The sequence below is a fragment of the Sinohyriopsis cumingii genome, chromosome 2, assembly GCF_028554795.1.
Source record: "Sinohyriopsis cumingii isolate HCF-2022 chromosome 2, ASM2855479v2, whole genome shotgun sequence".
Taxonomy (NCBI): domain Eukaryota; kingdom Metazoa; phylum Mollusca; class Bivalvia; order Unionida; family Unionidae; genus Sinohyriopsis; species Sinohyriopsis cumingii.
Window position 1 is genome coordinate 131,392,698 of NC_142962.1, and position 25,651 is coordinate 131,418,348.

General features: G+C 35.4%; 1 protein-coding gene across 4 annotated transcripts in view; it reads left to right on the forward strand.

The window, feature by feature from the left end:
- Window positions 1-25,651, forward strand: part of LOC149805846 (forkhead box protein K2-like) — a 74,335-nt gene that overhangs the window by 26,104 nt on the left and 22,580 nt on the right. For 3 of the 4 annotated variants that reach the window (XR_016419803.1, XM_089950569.1, XM_089950566.1), the window contains exons 5-8: window positions 1,840-2,069; window positions 4,651-4,713; window positions 15,576-15,791; window positions 24,066-24,466. Coding sequence is in view for 3 of the 4 variants with exons in the window: in XM_089950569.1 (XP_089806695.1) it covers window positions 1,840-2,069; window positions 4,651-4,713; window positions 15,576-15,791; window positions 24,066-24,466 (910 nt within the window). In the remaining variant the exon portion in view is untranslated. The remainder of the gene's footprint in view (window positions 1-1,839; window positions 2,070-4,650; window positions 4,714-15,575; window positions 15,792-24,065; window positions 24,467-25,651) is intronic. The other variant, XM_089950568.1, reaches the window with a different exon arrangement.

The following is a 25,651-nucleotide window of genomic DNA, read 5'->3' on the forward strand; positions in this document are numbered from 1 at the left end:
AATAATCCTCTGATGTTTAGAAAATTACAGTTGACAGCCACTTTTGTTTTGAAAAAGACCACTTTAAAAATGAGCAAATTCTGAATTTAGGAAACACATAATGACCCAGTCACGCGGTTGAATATACCATATATACTTGTCTACAAGCCGAATAATTTAGGAAAAAATAAATTCCTGGAAAAGGAAGGGCAACTTATCTGTGGACCAAGATCTAAGCTGAAACTTTATGGTTGACTACCATAATGGCTGTAAATCTTGGGACACGAAAAAAAAAAAATCTGTCCTAAGATGTATATGCATGTAAAAATATACATTCTCTGTGTCCCAACACTTACTAAACTGTTTTAAACTACTATGATTGTTTTTTATTTTTATTTTGCATGTGCATATTTTCTGATTTCTCCAACACGAAATTAAATAACGGTAAATAAAGACTTGATAATTCACGGGCCAGTTCGAGTTTACCCAGGAGACCAGGCTGTACTATAATGTGACTGGGTGGGACATGATGCTAAATGTCTGCGGCATGATGCTCCAGTGCAAGATATCACTATAAACTGCCATACTGCAGACATTGTAACAATATGACTGAATAATTGTTAAAGCTACGTTAAAAATCCAAATCACACACACACTATTCAAGAGAAGCTTAACAATTTGGGCCTCTTGACAAGTCAGCATGCAAGTTTTCTTCATGTACAAAATTTTCAAGACTTTTCAAATTAATTTCTCTTGTCCTTATACATGATTGAAATAAAAATCACTGATTGGTGAAATGGTATTTGATTGATAATCACTCATGACTTACCGGTCATGGGTGGTCTTTATATATTGGCTATTTAAATGCCAATCAGCTGCTCCACAGTGGAGATGCCATCAGTGTGCTGGCTGAGATAAACAAGTGTATAAACATTTAAAAAAATTAAATAAATTTGGAAATAACATTTCTCAGTTATAACATTCTGAAATCCGAGTCCCCTCTGAAACATTATATATATATATATATATATATATATATATATATATATATATATATATATATATATATATATATATATACACACACACACACACACACATACACACACCATCGTACAGGTTAGAGAATTTTTAATTCGTACTATATGGAGAGTCGAACCCTAGGTCATTGGGAAAATGGCACCTATCACCATGCCTGCACATATCAGTCCATATACTATCATGACTAAGCACATGTCACAAAGAACTGATGCTACATAGTTGGTGATATATGCATAGCAGACACAGTATTAGTTCTGCCGAGCATTATCAAGAATTCTTCTGTAGAATCCAGTGATAGCACTCTCGATTTTATATATATATATATATATATATATAGTGTAAAGCAAGTTTACATGTCAATAAGAGGCAAAGCTCAAGACAAGAAAGGGTAAAATCCTTCAAATACAAAGTCTGAATTTGCATTTAAACTGCATTTGCTTAAAAATCCAAGACCTTATTATCTGGAACACCATGCAACATAAACAAAGGAAATTGGTTCCCTCCATAACAACATTTATGTTGTCAAATATATTGTGTGTCATTTTTACAATAATCTGTTTTATGTGCAGTGTAGAAGTTGAAATGATGACACTATGAGGGCGGCATGTATAAAGGGTATCATATTATGTCTGTTTTGTTGTTTGTTCTGCATTTTTTTTATTACATTGTTATGAAGCATTACTTACATGCCATTTCATCTTTACTTCTCTGTCAGTGTATTAGACCAAGCCTTTGAATATATAGACTGTTAGTGTTTCTTCCCTGAAATGGCCCCTACTCATGTCTGCCAAAAACTAATAGCCAATGCATTTATTACAGGTCAGCACCAGCATCACCTAGCCATATGTCTGATACTTGCACACCAGATAGCTTGTCACGGGAAGGCAGCCCTATTCCAGAAGGGATGAATGAAGAGGGTGCGGCTTCTCAGGGCAGTAACACTGCAGTCATTCACTCCTTTCCTGTATCACAACATCAGTCATTCTTACCACCTTCAGCTGCTGAACTTAGAATAAGTCAGTCTGCCCCAGGGTCACCTTCAACTGCAGGTCAGTTGAATTGTATATAAATTATCTTATAGTAGAGGTGTGTAGAATAGTTTCAGAGAGGTGTGTAGAATATTTTCAAAGAGGTGTACTGAATAGTTTCAAAGAGGTGTGTAGAATAGTTTCAATGTTTTGTGAACCTTGTATGCAAAATATTGAAATTATGCATTGAGGTACATTGGACATGGAATAAATATATGAATGTATGATTCTATTTATACATTCAGTATACCACCGAAAAATTAATTAGTATCATTAAGGTTACATTGCAGTTGTACGATGTTGTAGTATTATTGCATGATATAACCTTGTCATATAATAATGATAAAATAGCTTTCGTTAATGGAGTTTTATAGGAAATGGCAATCATGAAAGTTGTTTAGATTTGATTGGGAAATGCTTATTCACATGGATTAGAGTTATTACATGAAGTAACCTAGAATAGTTCATATTTGTTTGAATATATTGAGACTAATTTCTGTATGTAATGGAATTATAGTCATAGGATAATAGATAGAAAAGCATTTTTTAAAGGGGGGGAGGGCAAATCTTCATCTTTACTTTATTTAAAACCTGTTTTGAAGGTTGAATTATGCAAAAAACATTTGCTGCTGATATTTTTTTATTTTATTATTATTAATGAAACAAATTTCAACACAATTTTTTTAAATTTTAGGTTTGATTTCCTTATAGTGTGCTTGGATGTAATAGTACAGTTTACAAGCAGCAGTATGGTTACAGGACCTCTTTCCAAGCTTGAATGCAGTTCTTGTTCTTTATCATGAAATCAGTGTTCCAAGATCTTTATTATAAATCAATGAGAGATTTTTATGAAGCCGTCTCTGATTGTTGATATTTTTAAATGAATATATGGTTCTTTTAGTAGACTTGCATGGAACTGATAAGCGGAGACCATGGTTTCTTCCATCATTTTTGTAATAATGACTCTGATAAAGACTTGGTTAAATATGGAATATATTTTTAACAGTTAAATCAGAAGATAGTTAAATCATACAGAATTAGGATAAGTTTGTTCAGAGACCAAATCCAAAGGCTAACCTCACTACTGAAATCAATGGACTAAACCAATAAACAAAGCATGTTAACAATGTAACGTGGAGAAGATATGTAGAGCTCTATGATAATATTGCGTCTTGTTTGATGTGTGAGTTTTAATAACTGTAACAGCAGCAATAAAGCAACAAATAATAGAAAACTTTTTGTTGATTATAGAAGCAACTTGTACAGAAAATGCTCGAATCTTATTAAAAAATGCAGACCTCATCAAAACCAGGTGAGAAGATCTCTCATTATGACATCATCATCATTGAGCAGGTTTCTCATAACAGATAAGAAAATAATATGAATCTCAGAACATTTACATTCAGGACTGTTTCAAGGTTGAATTATTAATCAGTTTGGGGATTTATAAGACCTTGACACTGCAGTGGCATTTAGTGATATGTACCTTATCTGGTTTGCATTCAGTAGCATATGGTACCTGTAGGTTTTAAGGAAACAACTAGCCTGACTCAGCTCATTTTTTAACCCTGTTCTTTTGAAGGAAAAGTGGGGGACAAAGTGTCTGTGCTTCTGTCAGTCTCTCCATTCATAACACTTTCATTTCCACTCTTTAACTTGAAGCCATTTGAGATTAAGATATGAAATTTGATTTATGTTGTTACTAGGTGTGTCACACACCACAATTGGGTCCTATCTTCAAGGTTAAGGTCTTGGGTCAGTATATTATGTTATAGTCGCATTTGGCTTTGTGCTTCCTAACTTAATTGCTGTTTAAGATCAGTAGATGAAATTAGGTATAATTGTATATTGTCGCTGTTAGATTTGTTACATTACATGTTTGAGGTCAAAGGTTAATACTTCAAGCTTTCTTTTGTTTTACTTTATAACCACTCTGGTGGCCTAAGTGGTTAGAGCATACACCTTGGATGCAGAAGTTTGTGGGTTCTACTCTGGCCGAGTCATACCAAAGGCTTATAAAAATGGTACTAGTAGCTGCCCACTAGGTGCTCAACATTAAGACGATAGTGTTAGGGCTGGTCGGCCTGGTGTCAGGATAATGTGACTGGGTGGGATATGATGCTTCTTGACTGTGGCATGATGCCCCAGTGCTAGACATAACTATAAACTGTTGCACTACAGAAATAGCATTACAACTAAAAAATATGTAAAGCTGCATTAAAAATCCAAGTTTCACACTAGCACACAGTTTTTGCTTTATAAAATTAAATTTCTGCAGTACAGGGATGTACCATACTACATTTCTCAGTTTGATGCATTTCATGAATTATGTAGCACAGCCAAGGTGGGTTTTTTCAAGGTCAAGGTCACAGCGCTTTTCTAAAATTATAAATCCCAACCCTTTCTGCATTTTCCTCTCATGTTGTTTGAGGTAGGGCAATGAAACTTGGTTACTTTCCATGTTTGATCTGTATCTTTGCAGCTCTGTCCTAAAGGCCATAGTCCAATTTTATATTTGTGAACTTTTGTGACCACAGGATGGTAGGCAAGGACAAAAATTTCACTGAATATGCTTGTTTATATTTTTTTCATCTATGTTCAGAACAATCTGCACTCCGGCTGCAGACCTTCCTCAACGATCGTGCTTACAAAGGATTAAATAAAGGTCAGTAGTGTTTATATCCGGTTTTGCGATGTGGTCTTTCGTAGCGGTTTTGAAAAACATTTTGCCAAATAATTGGAGCTGCAGTTATGTTCAGCAGGACGTCACTCATGACAGTGCATTTATATAATAAAATCGATCTGTGCATGATGATTCTGGTCACAAATGGCAGATGGTTGCTGAAATCAGATTTTACTGGACACATTTGGAAATGGGTCTACTGGTGTTTATGTGCCTTTAGATACTTGTAGTTCTACTGGTGTATAATATGGAGGGATATAGCTGTTGCTATGTCTTTTCAGTTGTCAGTCTGTAAACATTTTTTCTTTTACAAACAAATTAACCAGATTGTATTTTTGCAATTCACAATTTTTCAGATTCAATATTTTTAAGGTTTTTGTCACCTCTGCATGATATAAGTCATTGCAGTGCTGTACAGTACCAATGTGTGCAACCTAACCATATGTCTGTTATCCATCATCCATTATTCATGTTTTTGTTTTTATGCCAAAACTCGAACCATTCAGATATTTATATAAAACTAGGTACACATTAGAGTAGTATTCCAGATGCCATTTGCATTTCCCACATCTTCAGTTTAGGTATTTTGAACATTTTCATTTTTTTGGTTCATCAATCACAATACTATCCTTCTTCAGATGTTTGGTGAGTCATGGTAGCTCAGTTGGTAGAGTATCAAACTCATACTCCAAGGGTTGTATGTTAAATACTCGCTCAGGTCAGCTGCCTTGACATGTCCCTGGAAAATAGTATGTAGCTTCCATTTCCTCTGGATGATGTAGCCAATAATGTGTTAAAATTGTCCTTAAACTAACATGAACGAATCAGGTATGTTTCTAATCAAAATACATTAGGAGTACTTGCTATACCACACTAATCCAGCTCTCCCAAGTTAAGAAAGATGTTTTCCACATCTTTGACTTGTTTTAGCAGCAGAAGTGTATATTTAACAAGATGGAAATTGGATGAGAGTGATCTTCCTGGGATAGATGGCTTGGTTCTTGATCAGCATACTCTCACAAGAGGTCTTGTAAATACTATCCATTTTATGCCTTTTTCAGTTTCGAGTGATCTCTTGGATGTTTCTCACACCATGAAAGTATACAATTTTTTTATATAAAAATTTCACACTTTCATTATTATAGATAAGTGTTTTGTTCATGATTTGTGTAACTTTGATGCATGATAAACTAACTGATACAATTCCTGGCAGTAAGATTATTTTCATAATTTTCTCTGGCATTTCTGTATTTATTGCATCCACTTCACTATAAGCTCTTGGCAACACTTAACTCTTTTCACTTGTATAAGCCATTGTTTTTCTGCCCCTAATTACAACAGTGGGCAAGAGTAAATGTGGGGTATGTACAAGATTAAAGCTGGCAGAATATAATCACTGTTTAAGTTGTATCAGGTGTCATTCAAGCCATATTTGTGATGTTTGCTGTCACTGCTGTATTGTAAAATGAGTGACCAGTATAGCCATGCACCTGGCATGGGCTAATGAGAGCGCTAAGAAATGCACAGACAAGGAACAAGGTGCCATCATTATTGCTGCTGATGCTGCCTTGGTTGCCAACTTCCACATAATTAAGTTACACTAGGTGGAAAGACAGCCTGTTCCAAAAAGATAGGACATTACTCATCATGGGCCTTGCACACAGTTATAGCCCTGCTGTTACTCACATTGCCACAACTAGAACATGTCAGAACTGAACAGACTACAGGAGATCACCATGTCCCAGCATTGTCCAGTTCACCTGCTTTGCCAGCTTATCCATCACTAGCTTTGCAAGGGGCTTCTCTGACACACTATTCTTCCAAGATAGGTGACTTGCTTACAAGTACCATTTTTCAGTCTTGATCCAACAGTGCCCAGTGAAGACTTATTTTCCATGCAACCTTTGAAGATGTCTTCCAGTTTCTGCCCCCATCATTCTTTTCACTTCCTCCTGCTCCATCAGTGGCCTCAAACAAACTGGACCCTCTATTTTCAAAAAGTTGCCACTGTCACTGGCCAGTGTATATTGAAACCGTACCCTGTGCTTGTGGATCAGAAATCCTGTTTCAACACATGGCAGCAGGTTTGCATCCTTGTAAGTAGTTGGCTCCCTGCTTGGTTTGGTCATGGCTGCTTTTAGCAGTCTGGGCATAGCCTACATCCCTCCACTCATAACCCAGCAGACAGACATGTCAGGGAGTTGGTACATGTACTTAAAAGTGCCACTCCGCAAGCTATTTTTGTTTACCTCTATCTTCGTAAACAAGTGCATTCCTATCTCTGTGATGTTAAAAGACCATCACACAGCTACACTCAAATCAAAACTGCTATCTTCCAACTGCCTATTAGATGGTCATATAGAGGTTAGGAAACAGACTCAGAGTCAAACTTCATGTTGGTCCAGCATCCTAGAGCCCAATCCTTTTGTCCTAACAGACCAGAAGAGAAGTAGAAGGAACCCATCATTATTCCCAGGGCATTCTTGCAGGGAAACCCGCTTTCAACCTTTTCCTCAGTGAGGGCCTAGTTTCTTTGAGCCACCTCTGATAAAAGGACTGGTTCCAAATGATTTTCTCTCTCTGAAGTTTTCAGCAGAAATGGTGCTGTACTAGTGCTGCTATTTCCAACATCCTGGTGGGAAAAAGACTCCAAAACTTCACCACAGAATGGTAGAGACTCTGGTTCATTGATCTATAGGTTTTACAGATCATCTCGAAGTGCCTCTAGATCTGGTTAGAAAATCTCTACCTCTACCACTGATACAGACATCCCCAGAGACCCAGACAGAGCTAACATTGTGCAGTAGAAAATCTTTCTATGAGAAGGACAACAGAGATTGTTCACAAACCAAAACAAACACCTGCATTTTTCTACAGACATTTCCAAGTGCCCAAGGGTAATGGCATGCTCCAAATAATCTCAAGATACTGGCTTTCTCAATCAGCACATTTGGGCACCCAAGCTCAGAATGGAGATGCCAAGATTGTTTCTAAACACTGTTTAAAAAATAGATTTTGTAGTCAGCTTAGACCTTCAAGATCCATACCTATATATTCGCATTTATGTTTTCCTGAAAGTTTCTGACGTTTTCAAACTTTTGTCTTGCTGCAGGATCACAACCACCGGAAATCACAATCTGCAGATATGCCAGCACTACTGACTGGAAAAACCAAAACATCAACTACCTGTCTTTTGCAATATCAGACACATTATGGAATGTAGGATATAGGCCAGAACAGAGATCTTTCTGACCTTCTAGCCGATTCCCACTTAACACAACCAAAGGCCTTGGTCCATTGTCTGAAATGGAACCTGTCTTGGATTCTGACATGGTTAAAGAAGGCATCCTTTGTACCACTGTCTAGAACTTAACCAACTTCAATCTGTACAAGAAAGCTTAATCACAGCAAGCAGAATTTGTGAGATTTATGCCTTATTGGTGAAGCCAAACTCTGCAGTTCTGTGAAAACCATTCATTTTCTTTATTGGAAGCACATACTTTCATCGTGCAAAATTTGAACAGGAGACTTGTGGGAAATTAATTTTTTGTCTTAAGACCATTGTCTTTTTTTTAACCCTTCTGAGGTGACACCAGAACCTGTTAGTGGTAGTCAGAAGAGAGAGATCTTACTTGTTCTTGCCACTTTAAGAAAGAAGAGATGATATTCTGCTTATGTTCTGTCATTCTGAATTTGTATCTATTAGCCTGCAGATATAACCCAAGACCAGTTGAATTATTATTAGATATCTGTTAATTAGAGTAGTGGCTGCTAATATAGTATCCAAGTACAACTGTTCCATTGCTAAATTTCAGTACCACATGCCTTTGCTAAAATTGGTAGATGGCTTGCACTTCAGATAAAGAAGACACCTTTTGATTATGGGGTTAAAAGGTCAAGGTGAGGGGGACTCAAAGATTGAAACTAGTTTTCACAAAATAACTAGTCTTATGCCACAAACCATGACCACAGGGTCAGTAGGTAAAAAGCAGACCTGCCAACCCTTAGTATTTTGCTGTGAGTCTTACTAAAATTACCCTTAAAATACAGACTTACGACACAAAAGCAAAATCTACGGAAAACCAATCATTGCTGGAAAAATCGTCAAAATTTTTTCATCCATGTTTGATTTGGATCTGGGTTTCATATTAGATTTAGTGAAATTAGTCAGGGAACCAGACTAACTTTACAGCAGTTCCTCTGATGCTTTAAACTGCACCTATTTGAATAACGTGAAGTGTCTGCATGATCAAACTGTTGATTATAGAATTTTTTTAAAAATGGCATCCAACAAGCAATGTATATTTTAAGTTGAAGGGGAAAAAAAGCCTCTTGAAAATGGTAATAATCAACATAGAAAAATAAAATAATCAGATTCTTGTGATAAAATCCAGAACGGACACAATTACGTTTATTGGACATCATGTGCCAGTTTGAGTATGACTCGTGGCGGGAGATATGGTTACCGTCGTCATGTGAAATGAAAAAAGAATTTCCAAGAATTAACGTCAGGTTGAGAGACTGCAACAAGCCATTGAGCTGCATAGGGTTTGGAACTAAAGTTTGTGCAGCTGTACTAGTGGTAAATAATGCCTACATGTATTTTACAAACGTTTCAGTTGAACATAATGTTTATCGTTGCTGCATGTTTCGAATACCAAACTTTTAATAACGTTTTCCAGCTTTACAGTAGCAGTTTATGCTATTTTGTTAAACCTTACTGAAAACTGGTCAAATTTACAGGGAAAAAATCCACTGCCTTGCTGAGACAAACTCGTCAGGATAGGCAGGTCTGTAAAAAGTCTGGGTCACTGGGGGTATGTTTAAGAAAAATGATTCCTGGAAAATAAAATGACATGTTAGTTATATAATGTACTGTGGACAGCAAAATTATTTGCACATTTACTGCTGAAAAGAGCAAAAAGAAAACCTGACTGTATTTTGAGCTCACCTGACCTTGTGACCATTGTGCATCATTCATCATCAGTCTATCAGCATTTGCTGGTTTCTGCTTTGGAGTCCATATTTTTTAAATTCATTTTCAATTTAAAAAAGTGAAATGTAGGTTTATTTCTGAAGTCATTAAAGTCTAGAACAACGAGCAAAATACACACACACACACACACATACATACATACATATAAGAATAAGGATAATAATGCTTTATTTATAGAGGGTGACTCAATAGTCAAGGGCTATTCTTCCTTGAAGCCCTCTTGGAGAGTATAACGTTATATGAAGATAGCAATAATTACTGTTTATTGTAACATGTTTACTATTAAAATGCTAAATTCCATTAACTATTAGAAACACATACACAAACACACACACATATACACATATATATATATTCTGTAGAGGTGATCTTGTATTGATTAGATAACCTTGTTATTACTATGGAAGCCACATTTTTTATCTGACTTTGATTAAACTCAAAGTGTATACTTATATTGTTAACTCTTTGATTAAACTCAGAGTATATACTTATATTGTTAACTCTTTGATTAAACTCAAAGTATATACTTATATTGTTAACTCTTTGATTAAGCTCAAAGGATATACTTATATTGTTAACTCTTTGATTAAGCTTAAAGTATATACTTATATTGTTAACTCTTTGATTAAACTCAAAAAGTATATACTTATATTGTTAACTCTTTGGTTAAACTCAAACTATATACTTATATTGTTAACGCTTTGATTAAACTTAAAAAGTATATACTTATATTGTTAACTCTTTGATTAAACTAAAAGTATATATTTATATTGTTAACTCTTTGATTAAACTCAAAGTGTATACTTACATCATTAACTCTTTGGTTAAGCTCAGAGTATATACTTATATTGTTAACTCTTTGATTAAACTCAAAGTATATACTTATATTGTTAACTCTTTGGTTAAACTCAAAGTATATACTTATATTGTTAACTCTTTGATTAAACTCAAAGTACACTCTGGCATGGTTATAAATTTAGACTCCCTCTTCTTGGTTTTTCATTCACCTTTGCACAAAGCTAAGTGAGCTTATGATGTTCTGTATCCATCTTGCATCACGTGATGTCTATCTATAATTGCTTGTCACCACTCTGGATTTTGCCAGTGTGGAACACATTTTGTTGAATGTGCTGACTTCACCCTGTAAGACGGAAGTGAAGAAACTTTATAATGATGTACCGCCTGAAAACATTTTGTTGACAGAATGCAGTTTATAATAAAACTTGTGACCATGCATATGTGCTTTACCTGTATTATTTTTATATAGCTTTATAGAATTCTAACATCTTTGCCTTATACAGTTTCTCTTCTATTTGCCATCATGTTTAGCCTGATGTGTGCTGAAAAGTGATATTAAGCCGACAGAGACAACAATAATCTTGAAGGGGTTAACTTCCTTAAGTTTTGTGTGTTTCTTCAACTTTATATTTTTAGAACTTTACTTTTATTTGTGACTATAGAGCTAATTTGCAGTTAAACACTAATATAAATAGTCAATCAACCTTTGAATATTGGTTTATATCTTTTAAATCTCTAACAAGTTTGATAATGAGAGTTAGCCATGCATATTAATGAGGTGCTCTTGCATATGATTAGTTAATCTTGTTACCACTCGGAGATCATATTTCTGATCCGATTTTGATCAAAATTGAAATGTATATTTTCATTGCTCATATCTTGGACGAGGTGGTAATGAGTGAGACCTGCACATTTTAATTTGGTGACCTTGCATCTGAATGGCAGAGCTTGCTAGCAATTTGGAGGCCACATTTCTGATCAAATTTTGATAAAACTTGGAAACCAAGAGCTGATATTTTTGTATTGGCAAAGCATACACAAAAACTTGGTTACCGTACCATGCACTTCTTTTGCCATGTTAGGAAACAATAAATGAATGGACAAAAATATACAGAATGAAAGTTTTCACTGAAATATTTAAATATAAGGGAAATCTGTTATTTAATAACACTGAAAAAAGGTCTAATTAAAATTTACCCTGTGTAAATATGGTAAGTTTTGCATAATTTTTTCTTGAAACAGTTCCAAGAATATGGATGGTATTCTTGATTGTGAAACCGCTTGTCATAGATTCATTCTAATTTGATACTACATATATAGTGGACCAGTCTAAATTGAAAATAAATGGTGCCAGATATCATAAAAAAAACGGGCTGTATTGATATGACGGTTGGATGTTATGTGGCTGAAAAATGGTAGAGGAGAGGGATTTTGTTAAACTTAAAAAAGTTGCACCATACCGTCATTAAATGACATACCATGGCAGGTCGAGGATACTACTACAGTCATTTGTGGACTTTTATTAAGTACTAATCCACATGGATTTAGCTAATCTGTGACAAAAAATTTAACTGCAGATCCAGGTAAGTAGCAAAAATAAATGTATGTCATTGTTTCCCTTTATGCACATTTGTGCATCAGGGATGCACACTGGAAAAAATTGACGCACACATTTTGTTACAGTGCGTTTTTTTGATGCAAAGGATTTTCATAATATGATCATGATTTATTTAATACCCAGTGCATTGGATGATGGATGGCATCGTATATACTTCGCGTATAGGCATCGACTGGCTCCCCCGCTTTGTTTGCTCCCTGCCTTGCGCTCCTCTATTCGTATAGCAAAGTGCAACGCAGGGAACATATAAAACAGTGAACCAGACTAGCAAAGGCAGTGTTATGACGGAGTAGCTTCCCCTAATCTCGGGAACTTCTCGCGATTTCCATCGAGTTCAGCAAGCTGTTCTAGATATATAACATCAAGTCTCGTTGCACTAGAAAGTGATCGCCAGATTAAAACGTCATGCACTATAAACATTGGCAAAGAAAGTGAAAGAAGCAGAACACAAAAGAGTAACTGTGGATCTAACTTTAATGAAAAATGGAGAAAATTAGTCCCTTGACTGGAATATTCATTATGATTACCGGTGTGACTTCTGATTGCATGATTGCAAAGACTGCAAAAGTGAATAATCCTTTCGTGACTGGATTTTAGAATTTTTAAAAATAGGCCCTCGTTCGCCATAAGATATCTGGAGAACTTATTATAACCGAAGACATTATTTCATAACATAGAAATCAGTAAACTTGCAGAGACAAATGCGTTATTTGGATTACAAAGTCAGCGGGTCATAGCAGATTTTGTTGGTTTTTAACTTTTACTGCAATAAAAGAAAAGATCTTAAAGTTCAAGTGTAACTTATTAGAAAGAAGATGAATCAGTATCCTCCTTGATATTTGGATAAATGTGTTCTCGGACGAAGTACAATGAAACCTATGATAGTACACATTTGATGAAAGGCAGTAAATTAACTCCCATTTGGTTAAAAAGATTTATTTGGCTTTTTGTATTGGCTTATATGTAATGTGTTGGGCTATAATATTGTTGAGGAGACTGTTAAAAGTATGACTTTAAAAGAAAAATGAACTAATAAAATTATTCTTTGAATGGACAATGTATTTGTTTGTTAATTGTGCATGTTGGTGTATTTGTATGTTCAGAGAAAGAGAGAGAGAGAGAGTATGTTGTGCAAGTTGCAATATCCTATTTCAAGCTGAAAAAGTACGAGTCGTATGAAAATTTGTCAGTACATTTTTGACCCCCACATTTTTTATTTGACCCCCAGTTTTGACACCTAGGGGTTTTTTGTACCCTCAGTTTTACACCCCTGGGGGATGCACTGTATGTTCAGTACACAAATATGTACGTTTTTCATAGTTTTCTGTAATTATGGCATGTAATATTTAAATCACTCTTTTTATGCCTAGATTATGCTTTCTTGCCACTTCTGTTAGTAATAAATTAAACTTATACCTAGGTCGAGGGTTGGCATGTCTGAACCTACAACAGAGCAGTTTAGGTTCACATTTAATACAATTTCCCTTTTATCGGGTACCCAGTTAACGATGGTTATGATTGATGGGTACCCGGTAGAAATTTCTGAAACTTTTGACGTCTCTAAATGTTAGTATATAGTTATATCTTCAAAATCTCCGACAAGTTTTTGACAGTGTTGATCAAGATTCATGCATCTTAATGAGATAATCTTGCATCTGTATATTTCTGGTCTGATTTTGATCCATCTTCACTAGTCAAGGTTCCAAATGTGTTCATGGTATCTACACCTTGGCAGATCGATCAGATATTTCAGTGCTTAGTCCTAACAACATCGATTGGTTTTCATGAGTTGTCTTCCTTATTATGTAACGCCAACTAACCGATAGCGTGTAACAGTGATGCATTGTACAATGGCCGAAAATGATGAAGGCAATTGACTTGAAAAAGATTCTTTTGTTTGTTTTAGTATGACTACATACCATAAAGAAGCAGTTACAGGTGTGTATTTGAGGCCAAAGATGTATTTGTACAAACACAGACTGGCAGTGAAAAGTTGCATCTTTATTAGTCCATTCCAGTTGTGTGCTCAGCTTGTCTCGATCATGCAGGAACATTGTTAAACTTTGAACAAATTGATCTTGATTGGATATGGTGGCTTGCCAACACAATCCTGTGAAATTCACAGACCCATAGCACTGAAATATCTTTTTATTAATCTGCCAAGGTGTACATAGGGTTAACACATCAGAACCTTGGCCATTGACTCAAACTTGGAGTACAGGTTTATATCATCAAGATCTTTTACAAATTCAGTACAGAACGAATTACACACATTATTGAATTGATTGGGGCACTGTGGAAGCCACATTTTTGATTTTGATAAAATTTGGAACATATACTTTTACAAGTTTGATAAATTTCAAAATGCACATATATTTATGAGTTGGTGTTGTATATAATCGGCTGACTTTATTGCTACTTTGAAAGCCATAATTCTGATGTCATTTTTATCAGAGTTGGAATATAGGCATATATCATAAAAATCTTGGGCAATTTCAAAAGTTGGGCCCATGCAAATTAATGAGGTGAACATGCATTTGATTGCCTGAGCTTGTTACCATTCTTGAAGATATATTTTTTTATTTGTTGGGTTTATCATCATCATGACTGTGAAAGACTTTAATTATCAGCAAAAGATTGTTCACATTAATTACACCTTTACATTTAGAAAGAAATGTTATCAAGTTATAAAAATTAGGAACAGGATACAAATTATTCTGAGCTAATTTACAAAGGATGTTTTCTTAGATTATTACATAAACCTGTTTAGTGAACTGTTAACTGTTATGTAAGCTAGGTGAGCAATAATAGGTCCACTTAAGCCTGTTATTATTCTGCTATCTCTTCTCCATTATGTAATAATAAAAGGATGACTTTCACTATGTTAGTCTATCAGTATTTCTGTTTACAGAGTATAACTCTAACAGATAAAGATATTTTAGCCAAATTTGGTATACATGTCAAGCAGGATGCATAAGGGTGCCTTTTAATACCAAGAATTTTCTGCATTCAGTACTTTTTATGTTGCCATGTAAACAAGGTGTTTCATAAGTTGTGTATAAATTGAATACTGTACTATAGAGCACTAGCATAACCACTACACCGTAACATTGGAGAGTGCATGATCATAGGTTACTTTTGGTAGGTGTCTTCATGTAAGTTACGTACCTTGGGAATGTGTTACCTCAAGTTTTGTACATGTGTGCAATTCCAGTTCATACAGTGGTTATTACTAGTTTTGTATCCTTTATGGACAGGTATCCTTTAGGTTTAATTTGTAAGTGATGGAGATCAAATTTGTACGTGAAATTATTGTTTAAAGGGGTTTATAAGAATGTTCTTTTATGAATAGGTGTCCTTAATCTGAAATTATCCATTAAGTCAAGTTTCACTGTTGATCCTGTTTATATATAATTGTAAATCTTGTTGCAGGGACTGGGCTTGTTTCAACAGCGGTAGTAACATCCACAATAACTGGTTTGACTTCAGCAGCAGTACATCAGCTCCCTTCAGTAATTACTAAACCAAAAGTAATAATGTCCAACGGAACACAAGTAGTTCTCAATGGACCTACCAGTATTGCGGCCAATGCGTTGTCAAATGGGGCACACATAGAAGTGAAAAAAGAGCCTGGATTTCAAAATACAGGTAAAGTATGTTCATTTACAGACCAGATTGGTCTAGAAGTTTGCATGGTAAAGTCGCAATCAAAACATTTTGGGTTCCAGTCCTAAACACTGTGATCAATCATTTGCTTGCTGTCACTGATGTTCTAAATATTCTAGACTGCATGGAACCTACTGTCTATATTGGGAGGTTAGAAAAACCATATGTCAGTAAATTTGTATTTCATAATTAAGGAATATGCTTAAGGGCTGTTCCATTTAAACATACATGGTACCCAGAGGGAAGGTAGCTTTTGAAAAATGTATGCCAGGGTACTTTGGTTTCATGGAGTTCATATTTAAATAATAAGAAAATTCTAAATTGCATCTATTGGTGAGTACCCCACTTTAAAAGTGCCTTCCCTGGGTCCCATGTATGTTTTATTGGTACAACCCTAAGTACCCCTAAGCCCTGCTAAGCTGCCTCAGTATATCCATGGAAAAGGCACTTGATTCCCATTTCTTTGGCACTGATAGCCAATAAATGTGTTAAAAGTGCTGTTATAAACCAGCCAATAACATTAAGTAGCCTCAGTCTGTGATAAATGTAAAAATTGGTAATACAGATTGGAAAATGTCTCCAGATGAGGAGGAACATGTTACATGCATAGACAGAGTTATACAGATTTTTTAAAGTACTTCAGTTTCAAAATGGTAAAATCAAAACCTTTAAAGGTCTTGAAAATCAGCACCTTTTTTCAACCTTAAAAGGCTTGTCATGTTTTGTCTTTCCATCAGTGGAAGTCTCGTAGCACTGGTCGCAGTACATGTCATTTTTCAGACGGGCAACTGTTCACACATCTGGGTAATTGGGCTTGACATGAATGGTTGTTAAGGTAAATTTGATTGGTACATTTGGCCTTGAATCAAGCACTCTGTCGTAGTTTTAACCTTTCCATGAACTTATATTCATCATGTAAATTGTACAAATGCTTCTTTAAAATATGCACTGAATAGAAAACCAAAATTACTTTCTCACAACATCTTCATCTCATGATTCCTTTCAGCAAATTCTGGCTGATAATAGCAATGATGACATTGATGATTAAAAGTTTTGAAAAGAACAATAAGAATTCTGTCAAAATGAGGTTGTATTTTTTTACATCTTCTACAGTTTTGAGAGCACAATAATTGCATGAGCTTGTTAATATTTTTCTGAACAGTTTTAAAAATATCAGACATTTAGTGGGTGTGTACATATGGTACCTTTCAGATGTTACCAAGATTTACAAATATAAATAAACCTTAAGTAGAGATGTTGCAGTATTTGTGCCTTGTGTAGTGTATGACAGAAATTTGTGAATACAACTAGTCTCAGTTTTCAGTGGATGACCAGAAATTTTGTACATGTTGTGGTCATCATTTGGAGATGCAATATCAATCACTTTGCTGTCACATTTTTTGTTAGAGTTATTGCTCTTCATGTGCTGCAGCTGTATGCATTGTGTGACAGAACCTTGAGAGTGCGCTTGTCTTGAATTTTTTATGGATTACTGGTGCAAGTTTTGGTCATCTTGTAATCTTTATGTTCACAAGTATATCTGCTTCCATCATTGTATGGGAGAATTTTGTGAATACACTTTTAAGCTTGAAGGGTCATAGTCCAGTTGTACTGATTGATGGCCTTTCATCTTTTATCCAGTGTCCAGTATCTGTAATCTGTTCACACTAATTTGTTATTGCTACTACTCTGAAACTGGTTGGGAGGATTGCAACAAAACATGAACACGTTCATCCCAAGGGTTAGTTAATCCTGAATGATTATGGTGTCCCTAAAACATAAATGGCCACCATGGCAACCATCATCAAAAATCTACGTATCAAAACTACTCCAGAATGGATGGCGTTTTCACTGAAGGATTTGACACTGGGTTTGGTCTAAATGATAATGGTGCCAACCTGACATCCAATATGGCCACTGTTCTGTAAATCTTGTTAGCGCTATTCCCTGAAACATGTTCTTGTCAATCTGGGGTCTTCACCAAAGGACTTCTTACGATGTCTTATTGGTCCTAATAAACTTGTGCCCATCAGATATTCAGTATGGCTGCCTTAGTGACCATCTTGAAAATGCTGTTATTGCTACTTCTGAACATATATTCATATCTACAGTATAAGACTATATGACTATATGTTGGTCCAAAATGAAACTGATGCCCCTTGGACTTCCAATCTGGTTACTATGGCATCTTAAAAAAATCTTGTTATAAATACTCTTTCAGAAAAGATGGTCGTATCTTCATGGGGTTTTCACTAAAAAACTTTATCTGAAGTTTAGTTGGTTCTTAATGAAAAATCTTCTAATCAGACGTCAGATATGGTTGCAGTGTCATTGATCCTGACAGTCTTGTTATCACCAGTCAATTTTAAGGGATGGTCATTTTAATATGGTTCACTAAAATACTTTACACCATAGGTACTTGGTCCCAAATGAAAATGATGCCAATGTGACCTCCCAAAATTGTCTAGAGCATGTAGCTTTACAGACATGCCTTTTTATTGTTTCTTGCAGTGTAAAATTGTTCATATAATTGCAATGATGCTGATGCAATCTTCAAAATGGCAGCCATGAAGGCCATCTTGAAAATATTGCTGTGGCTACTTCTGATGGTCATAGAAACATTGGTTTCATTAAAACACATTATCAATACGTAACTAGTTCTGATGAGCATTATGCTCATCTGACCACCAGCATAGCACAATACCCAACTCAAAATGTTTGTGGCATTGACATGGAGTGCACACTAAAATACTTCTTGCAATATTTAATTGGTTCTGAATGAAAGTTGTTCATATTTGGTCACCACCATTTGTGCATTTCGAGAAGTTTTTAAAACCAGACATGATTGTAATTGGGGTCAGGTCAAAGGTAAGTACTTGCATTTCTTTGTTCTTCACTGAGCCTATGAACACATTGATACATATACAAGGCGAATGCTGACTCAGTTTTGTATTTAGTTTCATTCAAATAAACAAGTTGATAGCTGGCATGCTGACATGATTTTAAGGTTTAAGGTCTTGAGATAGGTATTTAGCTGTACTGGCTTGTTAGCATGTTAACAAAGACAAATGTGAGTGGATTTGTAACGTTTAACCAATTTGTGGATATATCAGAGGCATACCTTGAAAGATAACAGTTCATTAGCTTCATTTTCTCTATCTCCAGAAAATATCTTTAGACTTAACAAAACGTAGCTTGTGACATATCATGACATTAGTTGGGCTATCTTCTATCTGTGGTCCAGGTCATGGGCCATGTGCTTCATGTACAGGTATCTTGTGAACATGGTAACTCAAACATAGCTTTGTTACCAAATTTGGTATGCTGAAGTTCCTCAAGAATATCAGAACTAGTTTAAATACTCCGCAGTTGAAGAAAAGAAATGTTCTTAAATTCCTGAAAATTTGTTTGACCAGATTAGCATCAGTTCCTTCAAGGGGTTCTTGTCATTACATACTCCATAACTTGAGCTTAAGAAACTTTAATGAAATTTTTGTACATTTGTATATTGTCACTAGAAGATGTGTTGCATTCCACAAATTGAAGTTTTGTCTCCATTGTCAAGGATCAATATTTCTTCCGAATGGATGGCCATGTCAAATTGGAGTTTTTGCTAAAGACCTCTTACGATGTCTTGTTGGTCCTAAATCAAAATGGAGCAGATATGAAAGCCAATATGGTTGCAGTTGCAGCCATCTTGAAATCTTGTTATCACTACACTTCATGAATGGAAAGTCATGTTGACTTTAGGTTTTCGCCAGAAGACTTCTTATGATGTCTGTGTGTGCCTAAAGTAAAATTATGCCAATCGGATTTCTAATATAGCTGCCAAGTGCATTTATTGTTACTTCATTACTAATTTTGCTTCTGCCTTATCTCTTGAAAACTGTTTGAGGTTCAGGAATGAAGCATGGTACACTTATGTTTCATTTTTTGATGGTTTCTCATGTATCACAAAGTTTTATCGTCAAAGTAAAGGTCACTAATCAGGGTCCACACAATTATTAATGGTCATTGAAAAATGAACACTTAAAATTCAAGGCCTTGAAAGTCAAGGATTTTTCACCAAGGTCATTGAAAGTCATTGAATTTTAGAGATTTTTCTTAAAATATGATCGAAATTTTATTTTTGAATCATTTAGTTTACATTGTGTGATGATTGGAAATACTGTTGATTTTCCATCATATGCTAGCAATTCCACCTTTATCATAATCCACAGAAGTATTTGGATATCGTACATATCACATCTTTCACATGATGTCATTAATGCATGTATACTCTTTCACTTTAATTGGGACATTCGGTCCTGGATAAAGCATTCTATCATAGTTTAAATGATGCATCAAGGAAGTTTTACAAATGCATGTGTAAACTTCAGGTTATGTCCAAAATTCAGAAATGACTGAATCCCAGTGCAGTTCAGTTTTGCTTTGTTTGGCAAATACTAGCTGATGATAGTGATAATTGCAGTTTATTTTTAAAGCTGTAAAGTATATCATTTTTGGACTGGAAAAGTATTGAAAGTGAGAATTTTAGCTGATGCACCTTGCCTGAAATTGCCAAAATGACTGAAATTAGTACATATAGTCAGGGTTGGCGCTAGCTTTAGAAAAAGTTATCGCCAACCTCAATATTTTCTCACCAATTTTCCAAAAATGTTTTAATTTTCATAACACAGTACCACCTATTTATTTTGACATCATTGGGACCAAGGTAACATTGTCGACATAAGCAGACGTTTTCTTAAGTGTTGGGAAGAGGGCTAAAAAAAATTTAAAATTTTGAATTCAAGTTTTATTTTTATGAGGTGATCTGGTCTGAAATATACTTGTATATTGGCAATTTATATTTTTGTAGTACATTTCACAATGTGTTACGTTATTGTGTGTGTATATGAAAAATCCATTAATTCAGTTATTAGATCATATGTTAGAAACTTCGATCACATTCCATTAGAAACACAAATAAAACATATAAAAAATGGTAGTATCTGTATCCTATTGTCAACAAAACAATTCACTCTGATATTCATTGTCTCCAGTAGTATGTGGCTGTATAGTTGTTTACGTGCTACATGTACATGTACTTAAATTAGCTTGGATTTCGGTTAGCCAAAGGCAGCTATCATCTTGCAGAGACTACCAAGGGGATGTGGTTATTCATAGGGAAATGAACATGTGAACAAATTAAAAAGTTTAACAAACATTTTTGCAAGATGTACCCCATTTAGTTTACTTGATGGCCATCTTTGGAGAACTAAACAAATGTCCATTTGTTATTGCAGTGGCAACATCAAATAATTGTAAACATTCATTGGGACAAAAAACATTACATTTGCTTAGTATTTTTACAGAACAATCAGTGTTTCAAATGTAATCAGTTTTCTTTTGAAGTTTTATCCCCCAGAAAAAATTCTGGTGCATTTTTCACTTTAAAAAATGAACCATCGTTTGGTCGATTGTAGTCATTCCTGTTACCACCTTCAGAGGTGGTTGATTGTAGTAGTCCAGTAGCATGACTATTGGAGATCTGTCACAGCATACAGTACTATGGCTAGTGATTAGCGTAAGCAGATTCTGATATAACAAAGCACTGTTAAGATGAGTTGTCAATATGAACAAAAGATCTGTCCGTTTAGCAATAGATTCCAGTGCAATTTATATCCAAGTTTGCGGCTGCATTTTATGGTGCCTTTGTTTTTCTCCACTCCAAACCCAAGATTGTATATTGAAGTTTTAACAGCAAAAATGTTGTCACAAAAAAAATCACCAGATGGAATATTTTTTAGCCAATAAGGGGGAAAAGCGCAATTTGGGACATTGGCAAAGCCCAGTATGATCCCAGATAGTGTTTACAATTTTGACATGTTTGTAAATTCTGTTGTGTTGATAAGAAAACTTTATCTCCAAATCTGTGAATTTTGACTACATTCCAGTTTTAGGTTTCAATATTTAATCAGCTCCTGGCATAATAACATAGGGTTTATCACTGAAAAAAGCATAAATATGCAATAATGAGACCTCAGTAATTCCAAAAAAATTCATTTTTCTCCTTAAAAATGCATATTTCAAAATTTCTTCAGCATAGCTACATATGGCCCTATAAGGGTTCAGATAAATTTTTAAAAAATCTATAAATGAGGTTAGGAGATAAAGATAAGCAGACTGTGGTATTGGTGGACTTAAAATCCTAATACAGCATTGTGGAACATATTGTAATTCTGGCATAGTAGTCAGTAAAGCACTGATTCAAGAAAGTGAAACTTGAACAGAGCTTATGTTGGTGAAAAATCTTATTTTGGAAGTATCCAAAATCAGAAGTATCCAAAAGTCAATACCTATACACTTTGGAAAATTTATAAAGAAGTATGCCACAAAAATAGTTCCAGCAGGTTAAGTACCTATGTACATGTCCCTTCAGGGCAGATGGCTCAGCACAGAACGAAATTCATACATTGGTATGGAGCAGCTTAAGCTCAGAAAAAATCAGATTAGTGCTTATACAACTACAGTTGACATCTTTTAGAGATTCTGATTTCAATAGGACTCTCACAGAGTGGAGCTGGAAGAAAGGTAGATGGATATTGAAGTGTCATGTAAATACTGAACTATGTCTGTTTCCTCATCCCACTCCTTTTTTTCGTCTGTCTTCCCCCATCACACCCCTTATATAAAATCCTGGCATCATCTCTGAAGTGAAAACACTGGAGTGGAGAAATTATATGAGCTAAAGAGCATTGGTTAACATCTGGGGCCAGTTACAATGACTTTTTAATAAATATTATTTCCCTTTCATGTTTCATTCAGTTTATATCTGTATTGTTTTTGTGTTTGTTTCTTGTATTTAAATTAGTAACTGGAGTAGAACACTTGATACATGAGTGGTAATTGAAAACTGGTGATGGAAAAGTCATTGAATTTCAGTTCTGCTGATCTGTATGTAACCAACTAATCAATTTCTTCCTATTTTCTCACATTCCCCTTGAGATAGAGACCTGAAATCTGGTTCCTTTCATGTCTACCTGGTATCTCAACAGCTCTGTCACAAGGGTTACAGCCAAATTTTATGACAGTCCAGGTTTGGTCACTTCAGCACAGGGACAAACATAAATGATATTTAGTCACTATAAGAAATAGCTGTTGTTGGCAGGGCTTTTATGCTCCACAAACACATTGGGATTTGAAATAATTATTCCTTGGAAAGTTATATTTAATACCAGCAATTCATTACCTGTTAATATTGTGTAATTTTCCCATGCCATGATGGAAAATACCATTGTTCATATGATGAAAATTCATCCTTCCATAAAGTGATTTTCCCAAAGCCACCAGACACAGGTCTGAATATGGTTACAGAACATTGGAGCCCCTTGGTATGCGATTGGGATTGGTCATTTTATTCCTGCAAGGGACTGGGAGTTGGTGTACAGATAACAGACTAGGTTATCGGATTGGCATCCCACCCCACCCCTTCCCATTCCTTTTATTCCACACATTCTCTACAGGATGTTGGGTTATCCTATGCAGGGAAGTGATTGGTACTTCTCTTTTATGCAGCCATCAGGGCATTGGTGCATGATGTCCATGGCCTGACATGGCCCTCTCACGTAGTGGAGACTAAAAGAGCGATGATAAGCAGGCCTTCCTTTCCAGAACACTTGGAAAAGTTGAGAGTCACTCTTGTTATAAATATCCTGCCCAGTGTACCACAGGAGACGGTCTCCTCGCTCCACATGAGGAGTTACGGGATGAGTTACCTTTTATCCCCAAGTCACCTTGACAGTGGAGAGATACAGGGCAAGAGAATCCTGCCTCACAAGAGTTAGAGCAAAATGAAGATGCCCTGTTGGCCCTAAGGATTCTAATGATTTTGACATGGAATAGGCTGGAGTAGCTTCTCTCTGCTGTTTCCATTCCTCTGCCTCCCATCAGCCAAATCTCAGTGGTGACTTTGTTTGTTTTAAAGTGGAGTTCCACTTTTCTCTTGGCCTGATTCCAATTTTCCTCTATGTGGACTGTTTTTCTTTTCTTTCTGTTATCTCCAATCTGGTTTTTAGATAACAGCCTGTCCTGCCCCATTCTGCAATAATTTAACTGTATATAAACAATCCTTATAACAGTATTTATTCCATATGGTATTTAATAGATGCACATTGTAAAAGAGCATTCTGATTGGTCAAAAGATTAAGAATTAAGAAATCAAATTTGTTCTTGTACATGTAATTTTTTTAAATAAATTTTTTTATTTATTTTCAGCATTAGCAGAAAAGTTGCAGACAGTCATACCAGTGACTGGAGGGCAAATGATGCGACCTGTTGCCTTCATGAGAAACTTGTCATCAGCTCAGCTTCAGACCACAACAAGCCAAACAACAACACAACAGCAACTAGTGGCTGCTTTGTCGGCCCAGCAGTCCAATTCATCCAAATCTGCAGCTCTTCTGACCTCTCAGTCTGGTTTGACATCTGTACCATCATCGCAACCTATCACTCTTATCTCCCAGCCAGCAGTACAGTTTGTGCAGCAGGCGATGACACAAGCAGGGATGTTATCCTCAGCTAGTCTGACTGGTTCACAGTCTTTTACATTTCAGCAGTTACAGCAACAGGCTGCAGCACACTTGACAGCAAACCAGTCAAACCAACAACCTGTTCTGGTAAAAAATTTTTATTTAATTCATGTCTTTGCTGAGTTCATTTAAAATCAGCTATTTGCACAATATTCTTTCCAAACTGCCTCTAAAAGGCCCAATAGTACAATTACATGTAAAGTCATAGAAGGCAAATCGTCTGAATAAAACTGAATCTTGAAAGATATTCATCCTTAATATCGTTGGATGCCCTTGAAACCAAATAAATATCAATGTTTCATCACGTTTAGAGCCATCTAATTTCTCCCTCAAATCGAGAAACGTGACCATTTTTCACTTGCTTACGAATGAATCTGATTTTGTTTGGTGACATCTACGGGTCAACCAGTTTCAGCTGAAGGGTGGAACACACGATTTGACGACATCAGCATTGTAAACACAAGAAGCCAACACCACTTGGTCGGATACGGTAGGTCATCTTGCATGATTTGTTTACTTATTTTCTTGGAAGTAATATTAAATATATAAAATGACTTTGAAGGAAAAGACGAAGCATATTGATTATGATTTCTATACAGATTTGCTTAATTCCAAACTTGGACATTTTATCTTCATTTCTTCATCGCATATTTGTGGCTTAGTATATTTCTCCAAGATTCACAGTTTATTTCCATATATGCAGATGCAAAACAAACAAACTTTTAATGTTTCTAACCTGGGAAATAATGAGTTACATCTTGAACCTTAAGAAGTAGCTCTCCAAGCCTGGACAGCATTTTTCAGACAAGTGATAATGGTTCTTACTTGGACTTTAGTTAAACTACAAAATTAAATTTTCCTGAGGTGAGGTGAAAGTTTATAGATATTTATATAAATAATGACACCAGCAGCTAGAATTCATAAAAAAATGAGTCATACAAATTTTGTGCTACCATAAATAATTTCATAGCATAATCCTTTTTCCATGCATGGGCTTGTTAGTAAATATTCTCCCTTTATAGAAAGGTTCATGGCTCATAAACACTGTGCTAAAAGTCATCTTGAAAGTTATTGGTACAGTGCACTGCCACTTTTCAGTAAATGAGATCCCATGCAACAAGCATTCTAGTAATCTCAAGTCACAATATAACATTACACAATGTCACAAAGAAAACATGTACATCACATAGCTTAAGTCTTTGCTTAAATTATACTGCAGTTGAATATGGTATGAATTGCTCAGGAAGAGTGTCATAACTGAATGCATACAAG